This window comes from Myotis daubentonii, chromosome 9, assembly GCF_963259705.1.
Source record: "Myotis daubentonii chromosome 9, mMyoDau2.1, whole genome shotgun sequence".
Classification (NCBI taxonomy): Eukaryota; Metazoa; Chordata; class Mammalia; order Chiroptera; family Vespertilionidae; genus Myotis; species Myotis daubentonii.
The window spans coordinates 43183278-43201475 of record NC_081848.1 but is presented as its reverse complement, the minus strand read 5'-3'; the positions used below and the strand labels follow the sequence as shown (position 1 = coordinate 43201475).

The 18198-nt window shown below is 46.7% G+C and overlaps 2 protein-coding genes across 2 annotated transcripts in view; one reads left to right on the top strand and one right to left on the bottom strand.

The window, feature by feature from the left end:
* Positions 1–18198, bottom strand: part of ANAPC15 (anaphase promoting complex subunit 15) — an 87401-nt gene that overhangs the window by 48647 nt on the left and 20556 nt on the right. The window lies entirely within an intron of this gene.
* Positions 5590–16562, top strand: FOLR1 (folate receptor alpha). Its single transcript, XM_059708561.1, has 6 exons — positions 5590–5678; positions 6498–6595; positions 10008–10168; positions 15567–15755; positions 15885–16020; positions 16157–16562. Exons 3-6 carry the CDS (start codon positions 10016–10018, stop codon positions 16435–16437), a joined length of 759 nt encoding a protein of 252 aa, XP_059564544.1. The 5' UTR covers positions 5590–5678; positions 6498–6595; positions 10008–10015; the 3' UTR covers positions 16438–16562.

The following is an 18198-nucleotide window of genomic DNA, read 5'->3' as shown; positions in this document are numbered from 1 at the left end:
AGCCTTGTCAACACAGTATGGCATCAAACTTTTTATTTTCTGCTAAGTTGATAGGTGTAGTTGTCATATGCCATGTGCCTTACCATGAGAACACGGTTTCTGAAATATTTCCATATTAATCTGTTGAGATCTAGTTCATACTTTTTAATTGCTGTACAATATTCTATTCTATGTATATGTTACCTTTAATTCTGTCACCTACTGATGGATAATTCAGCAAGGGAGGTTCTTTTGTGACACTGACAATTTTGCAAAGCACAGGCCAGTTATTTATTTATTTTATTGTTTATTGATTTCAGAGAGGAAGGGAGAGGGAGAGAGATAGAAACATCAATGATGAGAGAGAATCATTGATTGGCTGCTTCCTGCACACCCCCTACTGGGGATTGAGCCTGCAACCCAGGCATATGCCCTTGACTGGAATCAAACCCGGGACCCTTCAGTCCACAGGTCGATGCTCTATCCACTGAGCAAACCGGCTGGGGCTGGGCCAGTTATTTTGTAGAATATCCCTCATTTTGAATTTATCTGTTTCCTCATCACTAGATTGAGGCTGAGCATTTTGGATACAAATATCCCAAAAGCAATAAATACTCTGTCCTTCTTGGTGCATCATAACAGGAGCCACATGGTGTCAGGTTTGCCCATCTGATGATGTTAACTGATCTTTCAGTTAATATTGCATCTTCCAGGATTCTTTACTACTCCCCCCCCCCCCTTTATAATTAATATGTATGTTGTAGGGAGATACTTTGAGAACTGCAGATATCCTCTTCATCAGTACACTTTCAGCCATCAGTTCTACTATGCAATGGACATTTTTTTAAAAAGTAAAAACAAACACCTAAAAGGTCTTGATATAAGACAGCTCCTCACCAACCCTTTAATGCTTTCCGATGGTATCTGCTGTAAAAACCTAACTTCTCTAATGGCATAGGAGGCCTTGGCCATCCCTCTACTTAGATTACATTTCAAATTATTTCCCCTTCTACCTCCGTATATGAGCTCCATTCACACTTTTCATTTGGGGCCTTAACTTCAGCAATTCCCTCCTTGTGTTCCTAGAATGTTCTTTTATCCTCTGCAGCCTTTTCCCCTCTAGTCAGTTAGATTTTTTTTTATTTATTTTATTTTATTTTTTATTGTTTAAAGTATTACAAGGAGTATTACATATGTCTCCCTTTTTTTCCCCCCCGCCCTTGACAATCCCCTGGCCTCCCCTACCCCCCAGTGTCTTATGTCCATTGGTTATGCTTATATGCATGCATACAGTCCTTTGGTTGATCTCTTACCCACCCCCCTCCTGGCCTCCCACCCTCCCCGGCCTTCCTGCTGTAGTTTGACAGTCTGTTCGAGGCAACTCTGCCTCTGTATCTATTTTTGTTCATAAGTTTATAATGGTCTGTATTATCCATAAATGAGTGAGATCATGTGGTATTTTTCCTTCATTGACTGGCTTATTTCACTTAGCATAATGCTCTCCAGTTCCATCCATGCTGTTGCAAATGGTAAGAGTTCCTTCTTTTTACAGCAGCATAGTATTCCATCGTGTAGATGTACCACGGTTTTCTAATCCATTCATCTACTGATGGGCACTTAGGCTGTTTCCAGATCTTAGCTATGGTGAATTGTGCTGCTATGAACATAGGGGTGCATATATCCTTTCTGATTGGTGTTTCTGGTTTCCTGGGATATATTCCTAGAAGTGGGATCACAGGGTCAAATGGGAGTTCCATTTGTAGTTTTTTGAGGAAACTCCATACTGTCTTCCATAGTGGCTGCACCAGTCTGCATTCCCACCAGCAGTGCACAAGTGTTCCTTTTTCTCCACATCCTCTCCAGCACTTGTCGTTTGTTGATTTGTTGATGATAGCCAGTCTGACAGGTGTGAGATGGTACCTCATTGTTGTTTTGATTTGCATCTCTCGGATGATTAGTGACTTTGAGCATGTTTTCATATGTCTCTTGGCTTTCTGAATGTCCTCTTTTGAAAGGTGTCTATTAGTCAGTTAGATTTCAACCTATAGTTTCCTCCTAAAATGACTTCTGAACACCTTTAAGCTCCTCCACCCCAGGCATGAGGTTTGGCCCCTGAGCCAGGGCCCTGGGCCCTCAGGGCTTCAGAAGAGATCAGCAAAGGGGGACGGTGAGGCACCTTCTTATCACAACCCTTTTTAAATATATATATATATATATATATATATATATATATATATATATATATATATATATATATATAAATTTTATTGATTTTTTACAGAGAGGAAGGGAGAGGGATAGAGAGTTAGAAACATCGATCAGCTGCCTCCTGCATGCCACCAACTGGGGATGTGCCCGCAACCAAGGTATATGCCCTTGACCGGAATCGAACCTGGGACCCTTCAGTCCACAGGCTCTATCCACTAAGCCAAACCGGTCAGGGCTATCACAACCCTTTAGTCCCCTTGTACAGATATATACCTGCTGTGTTTAGTGTCTGGCTTTTCCTTAACAAAACATACATCTGAAAGCAGGGGCCATGTCGGTGTCATTTGTGACAGATGCCTGAGCCTGGGTCAGTGCCTGCAGAGAGGAGGTACTCAGGAAGTTAAGGAATCCGTGCACTCATACTGTCAGTCAACAGAGGCTCTCTGAGCATCCAGTCTGCTTGTCTCTATCAACAGGGAGAAAACTGAGTACCTTGCACAGTCTGGTGGGGGCAGGTAGACCTGAGAACCAATAACTCTTATTTAAAAAAAAAAAAAATATATATATATATATGTGTGTGTGTGTGTGTGTGTATTATTGATTTCAGAGAGGAAGGGAGAGGGAAAGAGAGATAGAAATGAGAGAGAATCATTGATCAGCTGGGTCCTGCACGCCCCATACTGGGAATCAAGCCCACAACCTGGGCATGTGCCCTGACCAGGAATCGAACTGTGACCTCCTGGTTCATGGGTCAATGCTCAACCACTGAGCGATGGCGGCCAGGCATTAGAAAACAAGTTGCTAAGGCTTTGCTATTGGGAAGCCCAGAGTGTAGTTCTGCGGAAGCCCAGAGAGGTGAGGGAAAGGCTTTCAGAGGAGTAATGTTTGCCAAGCAGAAGACGGGGGGAGGAACAGCACTCCAGGAAGAGGGTTCAGCAAGTGCAAAGGCTCAAAGGTAACAGAGGCCCAAGCAGAATTTCTAGGTGGCTAAGAAGGAAGTTGAGAGGGCCAGGGTAAGAAACGGGCCTGGAGAAGAAGCACTGGATCTGCAGTCCTGAGGCTGATGCCCTGAGTCCCTCATGGAGCTCTCCTTTCTTTGTGAAGGAAGCCAGGTTTGCAATCACACTCAGATCTGAATCCTAGCCCCTCCTTGCTGCCTGGGAATGCCGTTCCCACAGCTGTGAGGATGAGTGACCAGCCATTGCCTGTGTGGTGGGCTGGCACTCAGGAAAAGCTCTGGTTTGTCCCACCCCCACTCCCGCCAGCACAGAGCCCAGAGCCCAGAGCTGTGCAGGTCAAGCAACTTCCTGTTATCTTTGTGTGACTAATCTTGCTGGTATTAAGCTTCCAGTTTAGGTGGACATTCTTGGGATTGGCTCCAAGGTGACTGCTTGACCTGTTCCGCCCTGCTGTCCAGATGGCCCCAGCACCCAGACCCCAGATTCCGAGCAGAGTGTGGAAGGAAAAAAGAACTCTACGGAAAGTAACCTCACAGAGTGATCTGATTATAAATTCCTGCCTTGGGGGGGTCATGGTGGATATTTGTGCCCAGGCCTATAATATTTTAGTAAAAGGTTTAGCTTTGCCTTAAGCAAGCTCTGTCCATTGTTTTTGTGTAACTGGGTTAATACACCTCTGAAATAAGTGGTAACCACCCACTTAACTTATCTGTCCTGCAATTCTATTTTAATTGTCCTGTAACCCTGTCCCACCTTGCTTTCTCTCACCTTCACGTGATCATCTTTACTTCCCTCCTTAATTTCAAATGCATAATGGAAACTGCAAAACTGTCATTCCGCAGAGCAATTGTTGTCTGTTTTGGCTCAAATAAACCCATACAAATTCTCTACAGGTTTGGATGTTTCTTACCTTGAACAAGGGCCTGAGGCTCAACCAGGTCAGGGACTCCCCACAGATTAGAGCTCCACTTCAACTCATCATCCATTGGCTGGTCACTTCTGAAGCCCTCAGGGCCCAGGGCCTGGCTCAGGGACCGAACCTCATGCCTGGGGTGGAGGAGCTTAAAGCCCATAAATGATCAGCTCTTGGGGCCGGAATGGAGGATGAGGAGCAGGAGCAAGTCCCATCCTGAGGTCTTTTCACTGGTCATTCTCTAATCAGGAGCCGGCTGAGCTGGGCTTGTGAAGTCAGGAGGGAGCCTGAGGGCTCCAGTGGCCCTCTGCCTGCTGAGATCTTCAGAGAGCTTAACCCTCCCAGGATTCAGATAAGGCTGGCTGGACAAAAACATCAGCTTGGCTGATTTTCCTCCAACAATCTGATAACTGGAATGGCCAGCCGAGGTTTTTGTCCTGGGGTCATATCTCTTGAAGCCAAAGAATGAGATCTCAGACCAGAAGATTTAAGCAAAAATGTGGAAAATTTATTGCAAGCAGATTCAGACTCCTCACACGGGAAGGGGGCCCAATAACGGGTTGCCCATGAAGCACTGTCGTCTAGGGGTATATTTTTGCTACAAGCCTGCTCTATATCTACTCCTGTAGTGTAGCCACCTGATTGATTCCTTCCACTGTTCTTGCCCAGCAATGGACCTGAACTTTCCCTGTTCCTATGCGTTAGTTCACTTTACTGTTGCAACCCCTCCCTAGTTCCATATACTTCCCACTCCCAGTCTAAAAACATTTTGTTATTCCTGCATGGTTGGTTTCTGTGATTAGGCTGCTCAAACTGCTATGTCTGCCCCTGCCTAAGTTCCACCTGCCTTTGTTTTCCACTGGACCCCTACCCTGCCTGCCTGCCTGTCAAGCTAAGTCCTTTCAAATCCATCTGCCTCCTCTGATTCTCCGGCCCCCTCCTGCTCCAGGGACCCAGACCTGTGACCTTCCAGAAGGTATTGGGATTCCATCTTTCCTAAACTTCCGCTGCCATCCACAGGCTGACGGCTCCCACATCGGCATCCAAGCCGGACTCTTCCCTTGGGCTTTTGCCTCTGCAACCACCTTCCCCTGGGTGGCCCGCAGGCACCTTGACAAAACCAAGCTCAGTATTTCCTCCTGCCCAAGTCTGCTCTTCCCTCTTCTCTTCCCCCACCAGTGATATCACCACAGCCTAAGGGAGTGAAAAAGGGAAGGCTTCTCTCCTTGGCTGGGAATGGTGGGATCTAAATTAGACCAGACTCTTCGATGCTGTAGAAAGGATACCTGTGTAACCCTGGCCAGGAAGCTCAGTTGGTTAGAGCATTGTCCCAATACACTAAGGTTGCTGTTTGATCCCAGGTCAGGGCACTTACAAGAAGCAACCAATGAATGCATAAATAAGTGAAACAACAAAATTGATGTCTCTCTCTCTCTCTCTCTCTCTCTCTCTCTCTCTCTCTCTCTCTCCCTCCCTCCCTCTCTCAAATCATTATAAAAAAATCTTTAATGGGTACCTATGTAGGTGGGTGAGTGAGTAGGACATAGCAGGAGAGCTGGAATTTTGGAACAACTGAGGCTTTGGCTATCAAGTGAACACCTGTGATGCTGCAACTGGAGGTAAAGGATGTATGGGGTTGATGAGGTTGGAGGAGTTGGTGGCTAAGTTGGGGACATGGGAGCTCTTTGCTCTGTACAGCTGACTGGGAGGTCAGAAGCCTGCACTCCAGCCCTTGCCCTGCAACTGGTTCTGTCCTGGGAACCTTTTTTTCTGCCAAAGCCCATTTGGATATTTATAACATCATTTGCGGACCACACAAAATTATCAACTTAAAAATTAGCCTGCTTAAAAAAAAATTAGCCTGCTATATTTGGTCAAACATTTAATTAACTCACTCCTAATGCCTTGTTAAGAGCCAGACCGAATGATTTTTTGGGTCTTATATGGACCATGGACCAGATGATCTCCACCCCTGTTAAAGGTTCCCAGCAACTCTGCTGCACGGTTTTATCAAATCTGAATTTTTGGAAGAAGATGGGGTAAGTGGGGCTTGGGGAATGGCCTTAGGCCATTATTGTTGTTGTTGTTGTTGTTGTTGTTGTTATTGTTGTTACTAGAGGCCCAGTGCATGAATTCATGCATGGGTGGGGTCCAGCCAGCCTGCCCTGATTGGAGCCCATCATCTGGCAGAGGGGAGGGGCTGAGGGTGGTTGGTGGGCTGGCACTGCCCCCTGGTCAAACTCCCTGTCGAACTCACATCGAGGGGACAATTTGCATATTAGCCTTTTATTATATAGGATTATTATTATTATTATTTCTCCCCCACCCCCATGGAGGCCTGGCTGGTGACAATAATTAACTGCTGAGTGGCCTTCGCCCGATCCCAGGCTCCACTCCTGGGCCACATTCCCGCTGCCTGACCGACTGCCGTCTCCTAGGCTACTAAACCCCGGCCATTCCTGAAGTAAGGCAAGGGCAAGGAACTGGAAAGCAGAGCAGAAGCCTGAGCGGCACCGAGAGCCACCTCCACTCCCAGGTATGCCACTCCCCACCCATCACAGGTACTCCCAGCATGAGTTAAAGGATTTGCTAGACTGGGAGGGTCCACTTTGCCTAAAGTGCTAAGATTCTGACAGTGGAGACGGAGGCCCAGAGCAGAGCAAGGCCTGCCCAAGGTTAAAGTACAAGTTAGTGTCCATCCCCGAACTAGAACCCCGAGCTCTTGCCTTTCAGCAGAGCACCGAGCTCTCAGTGCTTTAAGTCTGGTGTGTGTGTGTGTGTGTGTGTGTGTGTGTGTGTGTGTGTGTGTTGAGGGTGATGGTTGTTGTTGGTGGGGTCACACCTGATCCAAGAGCTGAAGCTGAGCCCAGGAAAGTGAGGAAGGGTTTGTGGAGGGACGGAGCAGGCTCGGAGAGGAAGAGGCCTCTGGCTCTGGAAAGCAGCCACAGTAAGAAAAGCTACTGATTGACCAGGTGGGAGCCAACAGAACCTGGAGAAAGGGCTTTCTCACCCCCCTGCCAGGACTCTACATCAGTTGCCCCCATGAGAGCCCCAGCATAGAGAAGGCACAGGGGCCCCAAGCTGAAGGAGCTCTGGACCTGAGGATCCCAGAGTCAGTCTTGGGTGGTCCCAGACTTGGAGCACATCTTTCAAACTGTGCCCAACTGATGCCTCAATCTGTGCTCAGCTGGCCATCATGTGTTGGGGGTCTCCTCCCCGTAGCACCCCCTCCCCAGACGTGTAATCCTCAGATGAGAAAACTAAGCCTCAAGATAATTGAGTTATTTCCCCCTAAGATCAAGTAGGAGGTGAGTGTGAGGGCTGGGATTGTGGGCAGGCGGATCGGAAACCCTGAGCCCTAAATTGCTAGACTTTGTTTCCCCAAGGAGCCTGATTGGAAGAGTCACCTGGCGGTCCCCAAGAGTACAGATTGGGTCCTGAATGAATGCATTAGCAAATGATAGAATGAATGAACCCTGGAATAAATAGAGTAGCAGAATATGGTTGTGGAAGGTTATGGGGTGTGGATAAAACAGGGGGGTTCAATGGAAAGTAACTTCACAGCGTGACCTGATGAATTCCTAACTAGGCAGGTCATGGTGGGTTAGTCATGCCCCAGGCATATATAACTTCTTTACTAAAAGGATTATCTTTGCCTTAAGCAAATCTGTTCCTTGTTTCTGTGTAACTAGATTAACACCCTCTGAAATGCCCTTTTCAGACCCCTCCTTCTAATAATACCTGACAATTCTTTCAGACCCCCCTTCTAAAGTTTGTAAGAGGTAATCTGATTGCCACCTTGCCTTCTTCCACCTTCATGTAACCTTTCTTACCTTCCCACCTTAATCATAAAAGACTTCGAATTTATTTTTCAAAGCATTTTTTTTTCATTCTGTTGAGATCTTGCTTCTAGGCATATCCTCTGACTCAAATGAACTCTTACAAAATTCTCAAGAGGTTTGGATGTTTCTTAGGTCGACAGAGGGAAGGAGAGGGGAGGAGGAGAAGGAGGAGAGGTAGGTGGGAAGTCAGTTCTACATTTCCCAGAACCCTGCTGGGCAGAGTCAGCCTACAGCAGGGGTGGGCAACCCCTGGCATGCATGCCAAACATGGCACGCCAGTAACTTTTGCTGGAACGTGAAACCCTCTCTTATAATCTTCCATTTTCAATTTTTTTTCTTAATATCGACTTTTTTATTTTTTAGATAAATTCCGTGTAGGTGCATCTTAGATAAATAAATCATTTTACATAACAAGTTATCTTAAGGACCATAGACGTGGATTGACGAGAGAGGGGAAGAGCAATTTCTACGCCTCTGCCTTAACTCTCCCTGCCTTCCTAGATCCGATCAGTATTTTGATTTCATCCACATACGCTTGTGAATCTTTGTTTTCAGTGATGAATTTTGTTAAGTCTCATAATAGGAGTAGCCTGACAGATGGAAATTGGAGCTTGTGCATATCTCGGAAGGTCACGAAATATAAACCTGATGTAAAATCTCTGTCATCAGTGACGCAGCAGCGAAAGTCCCACTGATAATATCAAACGGAGTCATAAAGTTCTCTGTCAGACTATCGTGTACATGTATACATTAAAAAATACATGTATTTTTTATCATCATATACTGTGTTTTTGTCGCTCGAATGAATTTTATTATTTCTTCAAGGTTCTTCACATACGTATATCTTAAGAGATATCAAGTAGGCGTAACATGTTCTCAAAAAATTAGGGTTGGCACGCAGAAGAATTTTGAGTCAGAGATTTTGCTGGTTTGGGCACGCACTCACAAAAAGGTTGCCCACCCCTGGCCTAGAGGCTACTCAGCTCAGGCCTGTCCATGAAGCCCAGGCATGACACCCGAGTTCTCCAGGAGATGGGTGTAATGTGGAGGCGAGGCAACTTGGTGAGCAGGGGGCGCATAAAGCTTTAGGAGCTGTGGGAAATGAGTGTTTTAGGAGGGCCAGGCATCTGCTGACCAGGAGGCTGAGGGAACAGTTACCTCCCAAAGCTCAGTGTCTGAGGCTAGAGGATTGAGGTGCCACAAAGGCTGAGTGGAGGCCACCTCTGTGGCCGGAGGCTCAGGAGCCTTGCCCAGGGACTGTCCAGCCGGCTGCCAATGCCCACCCACCAAGCCTCTGTACCCTGCGACCTCCCTCAGGCTACATGGGCTCTGGGAGAGGCCAAATGATAGGCTGGAAGGAGCCAGAACCAAACTTTTTAATAATATTATTATTATTTGAGAGAGAAAGAGAGAGAAACATTGATTTGCCATTCCAGTTATTTGTGCATTCATTGGTTGGTTCTTGTATGTGCCCTGACCGGAATGGAATCCGCAACCTTGGCATATGGAGACTATGCTCTAATTATCTGAGCTACCTGGCCAGGTGGAACCGAGGCTTTGTTTAAAAAAACAACACATAGGTCTGCAGTTTATCTGGAGCCCTAAAATGAAGATATTGTAAACTTTTACACAAAGTCATTTGGTGTAAAAAAAATCTGTCCTGAAAATTAATGTGAGGTTACAATAGTTTTTATTTATCCCACCGTTGTAACTATTTCACCAGAGTGTGTGCCTGATTGCTGAGTGTATGTAAATCCTATTAGCTGATTTTGTGTTACCCTTTATAAAATCCTAAAAAACATTGTGAACAAGGGATTGGGGACCTATGGTAATCTCCTGGCTATTTCTGCATATTTCCCACCCCACCCCTAGGCTTAGTGTATGTATCACTTGTTTCTCATGACCACGTGGAGAAGTCAGGGAGGCTCCACCCAGGACTGTCCCAGAAGGTGGCGTCTGATCCCACCCCTCATTGAGGCTGGGAAGACTGAGCAGTGGGGGTAGGGTGTAAACTTCCTGGAGGCTCCACCTACCTGGATCTGTTCATATACCTTGAGGCCCCACCTCCACTTTACTTGGTGTCACTGACTACAGCTCTTCCTTCAGGGACTGACATGGCTCGGACGATGACAACACAGCTGTGGCTCCTTCTGGTGTGGGGGGCCGAAGTATGGGCAGCCGGGCCCAGGACTGAGCTTCTCAATGTCTGCATGAATGCCAAGCACCACAAGGAAAAGCCAAGCCCGGAGGACAAGCTGCATGAGCAGGTGGACCGAGGTGGAGGAGGGGTGGTCTGTGGGGAGGAACTGCCTCAGTTGAAAAAAAGCCGGAAACGAAAGGTTAAACCCTCTCTATGCCTAAGGAGACAGATTTTCGGACCTAGACAGACTTTGGTCTATAGTGACGGTTCTTTTTTTTTTAAGATTTCAAGCTTCTATCATTAATATATTATTGATTTCAGAGAGGAAGGGAGAGGGAGAGAGAGAGATAGAAACATCAGTGATGGGAGAGACTCATTGATCGGCTGCTTTCTGCATGCCTCACACTGGATGGAGATCGAGCCCGCAACCTGGGCATATGTCCTGACCAGGAATCCAACCGTAACCTCCTGGTTCATAGGTCAATGCTCAACCACTGAGCCAACTGGCCAGGCTATAGTGCTGATTCTTAAACTCTGCTCCAGGGGACCTCTGGGAGACTTCAAAGAGGCAGTCAGGGTACTTGGGAGACCTGGGAGGAAACCTAAGATTCTAAGCATCCCAGGGACTGTGGGCACCCATTTGCCACATTTCCCAGCCCACATCTCACTCCCCATTTTGTCATTTGTAATTTGTTCTTCCCTGTGTGATTTTTTAAATATAATTTTTTTGTTGATTTCAGAAAGGAAAGGAGAGGGAGAGAGACAGAAACATCAGTGATGACAGAGAATCATCGATTGGCTGCTGCCTGCATGTCCCCTACTGGGGATCAAGCCCACAGCCCAGACATGTGCCCTGACCAGGAATCGAACTGTGACCTCGTGGTTCACAGGTCGACGCTCAGCCACTGAGCCATGCCGGCTGGGCTCCCTGTGTGATTTTTGTCATCAGAATAAAAATCTAATCTCTGACCGGGTAGCACAGTTGGTTGGAGTATTGTCCCCATACTATGCCAAGGTTTGGAGTTCGATCCTCAGTCAGGGCACATACAAGAATCAACCAATTGAATGCGTAAATAAGTGGAATAACAAATCTCTCGCTCTCTCCCCCTCCCCCCCTTTTAAAAAACAAAAAGACTAGCAATCTGAGAGATCTATTTTTTAAAAATCTAAAAAAACTAATCTGGCAGCTATTTGTTTAACGTAAACTTTGTGCCTGTGTTGCCAATACATTGTCAACAGCTCAGCTTCTTAGGCTGTTGGGCTTCTGTCTTGCACAAATCAGGAAGCAGGCCCAGAGAGGAGCCTGGGAAGTGACACTGGGGAGACCCCTCCCAAGGGCTGATTTTTGTTGTTGTTATTCCTCCCCTGAGGGTATTTTCCCATTGATTTTTTTAAAAATATATTTTATTGATTTTTTTACAGAGAGGAAGGGAGAGGGATAGAGAGTTAGAAACATCGATGAGCGAGAAACCTCGATCAGCTGCCTCTTGCACACCCCCTACTGGGGATGTGCCCGCAACCAAGGTACATGCCCTTGACCTGAATAGAACCCAGGACCCTTTGGTCCACAAGCCAACGCTCTATCCACTGAGCCAAACCGGTCAGGGCCCATTGATTTTTAGAAGGAGTGGAAGGGAGGGGGAGAGACTGAGAGAAACATCTATGCAAGAGAGACACATAGATTGGTTGCCTCCTGCACATGCTCAACTAGGGCCAGGGATTGAGTCTGCAACCAAAGTACGTGTCCTTGACCAGAATCAAACCTGGGATACTTCAGTCCACAGCCCACAATGCTCTGTTCATTGAGCCAAAAATGGCTAGAGCTCAGAGGTTGATTTTGATTTCAGTTTAGACTGGGAACGACCTCTCCAAGGATCTGAGAGGATGACGTATACACTGCACATAGTGCCTTCTTTTCTGCCGGCCCAAACTGCTCAAGAAAAGAGGGTCTCCCAGTGATGAGGCTGGGAATGAGGCACCTTGATTCATGTATCTAGCAAACATTTCCACTGGGGAGGTCTACCGATGACAATTATTATGTTACACCCCTTTAATAACCAGACCCAACCTAAACATTTTTTAAATATATTTTTACTAGAGGCCTGGCACATGAAATTCATGTAGGGGTGGGGGGCACTGTCCCTCAGTCCAGCTTGCACCCTCTCCAATCTGGGATCCCTCTCACAATCTAGGACTGCTGGAACCCAACTGGTCACCTGCCTGCCTGCCTGCCTGATTGCTCCTAACTGCTTCTGCCTGCCAGTCTGATCACCCCCTAACCACTCCCCTGCCAGCCTGATCAATGCCTAACTGCTCCCCTGCTGCCCTGATTGCCCCCAACTGCCCTCCCCTGCTGGCCTGATTGCCCCTAACTGCCCTCCCCTGCTGGACATCTTGTGGCAGCCATCTTGTGACCACATGGGGGTGGCCATCTTGTGCGAGGGCATGATGGTCGATTTGTATATTACCTTTTTATTATATAGGATTAATTTCAAAGAGGAAGGAAGAGGGAGAGAGAGAGATAGGAACATTAATGATGAGAGAGAATCACCAATTAGCTGCCTCCTGCATGCTCCCCACTGGGGATCAAGCCCGCAGCCCAGGCATGTGCCCCTGACCAGAATCGAACCTGAGACCCTTCAGTCCGAAGGCCAACACTCTATCCACTGAGCCAAACCAACCAGGGCTGTTTTTTTTTTCTTTATAATGTTGGCATCATATTGATTTTTTAAAAAAATGTTTAGGTTGGGCCATAGCTGGTTTGGCTCAGTGGATAGAGCATCGGCCTTTGGACTGAATGGTCTCAAGTTCGGTTCTGGTCAGGGGCACATGCCTGGGTTGCGGGCTTGATCCCCAGGGGGTGTGCAGGAGGCAGCCAATCAATGGTACTCTCTCATAATTGATGTTTCTATAGCTCTCTCCCTCTCTATTCCTCTCTGAAATCAATAAAAATATATTTAAAAAACAAAAACAAAACAAAGGGAAGTCACTTGTAATATGCATTCCAATATGTAAATGTCCATTTGGATCTCATCCGCAGGTAATTATCTCAGTCCCAGTTGTGCTTGTGAGTGACTGAGCAATAGCTGGCAGTGCAGACTGACTACAGGTAGTGGTGTAACTTGGGTACTTCTAGCAGCATTGACATGAACCTTTTCAGCCTATATATATATACTTTAAGTGCACATTTTATTATTTTGTTTATACTACATTCTAGGCCATCGGTTCCATTCATTCAATAAGAATGTATTGAGTACAGTCAAACTTTGTTTCCCAAATGTCTCCCATCTTGAACAATTCGGTTTTAGACCAACTGAAAATATGTGTCCGTTGTTGAACCAAACTTCAGTTTGAGACCTGACAACCCTTTCATGCTGATACCTCAGCTTGACAAAAAGCAGCTCTCAGGCAACAAACAAAGGAGAGAAGAATGCTTTTGTTGCTGGCGGAAAATGATGATTAGCATAATTTTAAAACATAAAAAGGCCATCGACAGTGCTAATGCAGCCCTAGCTGGCTTGGCTCGGGGTAGGCGGGACTGAAGGGTCCCAGCTTCAATTCCAGATCTAGGGCTGGGACCATGGTTGCAGGCTTGATCCCAGCCCTGGTTGGGGCACGTGTGGGAGGCAACCAATCAATGGGTCTCTCTCATTCTGTCTCTCTCCTTCCCTTCCACTCTCTCTAAAAACTAATGGGTGAGATCATGTGGTATTTATCTTTCACTGACTGGCTTATTTCTCAGCATTTGTGGAATATAAAGAACATTATAAACTGATGAACAAAAATAGATACAGGGGCAAGGAAGCATCGAACAGACTGTCAAACTCCCAGCGGGAAGGCAGGGGAGTTGGTGGTGCAGGTAAGAGTTGAACCAGCCCTAGCTGGTTTGGCTCAGTGGATAGAGCGTCGGCCTGCAGACTGAGGGGTCCCAGGTTCGATTTCAGTCAAGGGCATGTACCTTGGTTTCGGGCACATCCCCAGTGGGGAGTGTGCAGGAGGCAGCTGATCGATGTTTCTCTCTGATCGATGTTTCTAGCTCTCTATCCCTCTCCCTTCCTCTCTGTAAAAAAAATCAATAAAATATGTTAAAAAAAAAATACTTAAAAAAAAAAAAGAGTTGAACCAAAGAATTTATATACATGCATATAAGCATAACCAATAGATACAAGACACTGGGGCGGGGGGGGGGGGGGGGGGGGAAGGGGAAGGGAAGGCATGTGCCAGAGGTGGGGGGTGGAGGATGGGGAGTAGGGGAGGCCAGGGGGGAGGTCAATGGGGGAAAAAAGGAGACATATGTACTACTATTTGTAATACTTTAAACAATAAAATTAAATTAAAAAAATAATAGGAAAAATGTCCTGGGGTGAGGATTAACAACAAAAAAATTAAATTATTTTTATTTTTTATTTTTAAAAATATATTTTATTAATTTTTCACAGAGAGGAAGGGAGAGGGATAGAGAGTTTGAAACATTGGTCAGCTGCCTCCTGCACATCTCCCACTGGGGATGTGCCCACAACCAACGTACGTGCCCTTGGCCGGAATCGAACCTGGGACCTTTCAGTCCGCAGGCCGAGGCTCTATCCACTGAGCCAAACCGGTTAGGGCCAAAAAAATTAAATTAAAAAAAGTAGTGCTGATGTTGCTAAGGGTGTGCAAGAGGGGGTGGTTTGATAAATTTTAGAAAAGAAGTGTTTATAGATTAAGCAGTACATTAGACATGTACTTTATATAAGAAAGTTTAAAACAGGGAATCATTTGGGGGTCTGGAGTGGATTAATTGAATTTACGTTATTTCTAATGGGAAACAATGATTCGGTATTCTAACAATCGTTTCTAAAACAGCCTTCTGAACAAATTAAGTTCGAGAACCGAGGTTCCATTGTATTCATTTAATTAGAACTATTCTGGGGTTAGAATTAATTTAACTTGCTTCCTCACCTCCTGGTCTTTGTTACCAAATCAATGAGGCTTAATTGGACCATTCTACAAAATTGCAATTTCCCATTCCTCTCCCCTGCTTTGTTTTTTCCAAAGCATTTATCCTTGAGAAGTTTTTCTTGCTTTGTCCCCAGTTCCTAGAAAAGTGTTTGGTTAAGAGTAAGAATAAGCTCAATAAAGATTTGAATTGCCGAAAACAGTTTGGCTCAGTGGATGGAGCGTCGGCCTGCGGACTGAAGGGTCCCGGGTTCGATTCCGGTCAAGGGCATGTACCTGGGTTGCGGGCACATCCCCAGTAGGAGATGTGCAGGAGGCGGCTGATCGATGTTTCTCTCCCATCGATGTTTCTGGCTCTCTATCTCTCTCCCTTCCTCTCTGTAAAAAATCAATAAAATATATTTTAAATAAATAAAGATTTGAATTAATTTTGTAATGACTACATCTCCCCAAGAGAGGGCCCCCCAACAGCAACTATTTCCCTGAAAGACCAGCTGCACTGGGAGACCAAGGGTTCAAATGGGAGAAGCTGCCTGTGAAGATATTCTGTGCTGGGCCTGGGACTGTCCTGTGTCTTCCCCACCCAGTGCAGTCCCTGGAAGAAGAATGCCTGCTGCTCTGTCAACACCAGCCAGGAAGCCCATCAGGAAGTCTCCTACCTGTACAGATTCAACTGGGACCACTGCGGCCCGATGCAACCCGCCTGCAAGCGCCACTTCATCCAGGACACCTGCCTGTATGAGTGCTCCCCCAACCTGGGGCCCTGGATCCAGGAGGTATGAGTTCCTCCCCATGCCTGCTTCCCAGACATCTCCTCGTCCTGCCTCTGCAGCTCGGGGGCTCTTTAGGGCTGAGCTACTGAGATTCCTGAGCCTGAGTCCTTTTCCCCTACTGACATCTCCCAGGTGGACCAGAGCTGGCGCAGAGAGCGGATCCTGGACGTGCCCCTGTGCAAAGAGGACTGTGAGAGCTGGTGGGAAGACTGCCGCACCTCCTACACCTGCAAGAGTAACTGGCACAAGGGCTGGAACTGGACCTCAGGTGAGAGCCTGGTGGGTGGGGTGAGAGGGGGAAAGTGCGGGTGTGAGATGGGTATATGAAGGGATAGAGTTGTGAAGTTGGCGGAACCAGAGAGAGTTCTGGGCCCAATGGCTAAAGGCCTTCCATCCTCCCACAGGGTCTAATGAGTGCCCGGTGAAGGCTGCCTGCCACCGCTTTGATTTCTACTTCCCCACGCCTGCTGCTCTGTGCAATGAAATCTGGAGTCACTCCTACAAAGTCAGCAACTACAGCCGAGGCAGTGGCCGCTGCATCCAGATGTGGTTTGACCCGGCACAGGGCAACCCCAACGAGGAGGTGGCCAGGTTCTATGCTGAGGCCATGAATGGAGCTGGGCTCTATGGGGCCTGGCCTCTCCTGCTTGGCCTGGCCCTAATGCTGCTCCTGCTGCTCAGCTGAGCTCCTTTTACCTTCTGATACCTGGTCATCCTCCCGCAGTTCAGCCCCACGGCTCAGCTCCCATGGCCGGAGCTCTGTCCAACAGTTTGAATAAACTAGTTACCCTGCAGGTGACTTGCAAATTATTTGGGTCTGAATTGGAATGTGACTTCTGCTTCCCTGTTTCCATTGACTGAGACTTGGTCAGTTCCCAGCTCTGACACTTGCTAGGAATTTGCCAGACACTTAACTATTCTTCTAATCAAGGACACATTCACAGCTTTCAATTTCATTTTTCACTGTAGAGTCAGGCCCAGGACTTTGTCATTTGAGTTGGACCAAAGCCTTCCAGGGTTGACTATTCTGTCCTGAGCTCAGCTCTTCAGTAGAAAAGAGGGAATGGGAGTGACCAGCATGTTCTGGATGCTGGCTGAGAAGAGGTGAAGGGGGTCAGCAAGAGCCATACCTCTCTACAGCTAATACCCTCAAAACACTACCTGCCAGGCATTGTCCTAAATGCTTTATATTTATTCCCATAGGGTGTAGATACTATGGTTTGTATATTACATATGTGAAAACAGGCCCGTAAATTAAGGGACATGGTCAAAGCCATCCCCTGCATAAGAGCTGGGCTTTCACTCCAGGCAATCTGGCTGTTGAGAACACAGTCTTTCCTTTGTGAAGTGGGTAAATGTGTGCATCTTAAAGGGATACTGGACCCACACCAGACCAGAGGAGCTGGGCCTGAGCTGCTCTGGCAGAGCTGGACTGGATCCCAATCCTAGAACAGGTTCCAAACCAATGATTTGACAGATATGTAGGCAGTGATCTCACATTAAGTATAGTTTGTATGCTGTAAAAAAGAAGGAACTCTTACCATTTGCAACAGCATGGATGGAACTGGAGAGCATTATGCTAGGTGAAATAAGCCAGTCAATGAAGGAAAAATACCACATGATCTCACTCATTTATGGATAATAAAGACCATTATAAACTTATGAACAAAAATAGATACAGAGGCAGAGCTGCCTCGAACAAACTGTCAAACTACAGCGGGAAGGCTGGGAAGGGTTGGGGGGCAAGAGGGGGGTGGGTGAGAGATCAACCGAAGGACTTGTATGCATGCATATAAGCATAACCAATGGACATAAGACACTGGGGGGTAGGGGAGGCCAGGGGATTGTCAAGGGCAGAAAAAAGAAAGGAGACATATGTAATGCTCTTTGTAATACTTTAAGCAATAAAAGTATAGTTTGTAGCAGTTGTAATAAGCTGGGTTATGTTACAGTACCATCCCTGAGATCTCAGTGGCTTAACACAACTAACATTTCTTGCTCAAGCTACAGTGATTAAAGTGGGTTGTCAGGGGATACTGCTGGGCACTCAGCAAGGCAGGTTGATGGAGGCTCCATCTGGTCACACTTCTATGAGACAGGAATAGGGAACTTGGTGAAATCCACCCCGGCAGTTAAAACTTCCACCCATCACTTATATATATTTCAAAGAGGAAGGGAGAGGGAGAGAGAAGTATCAATGTTGAGAGAGAATCATTGATCAGCTGCCTCTTGCATACCCCCTACTGGGGATTGAGCTAGCAACCAGGGCATGTGCCCTAATCAGGAATAAAACCATGACCCCTTTGTTCAGAGGTCAATAGTCAACCACGGGGCCACACCGGCTTGGCACCCACCTATCATGTATTTTGTTGGCCAGTTCAAGTTATGACCATGACTAACTTCAAGGAGGCCAGGGAAGTACAATCCTACATGTGCCTGGAAGGAG

What these genes read in the sequence shown, in the direction of transcription:
- FOLR1 (XM_059708561.1), top strand. Translation starts at nt 10,016, where the DNA reads ATGGCTCGGACGATGACAACACAGCTGTGGCTCCTTCTGGTGTGGGGG. An exon ending in AGGACAAGCTGCATGAGCAG is followed by an intron (nt 10,169 to 15,566) that starts GTGGACCGAGGT and finishes TTCCCCACCCAG; the next exon opens with TGCAGTCCCTGGAAGAAGAA. An exon ending in GGGCTGGAACTGGACCTCAG is followed by an intron (nt 16,021 to 16,156) that starts GTGAGAGCCTGG and finishes ATCCTCCCACAG; the next exon opens with GGTCTAATGAGTGCCCGGTG.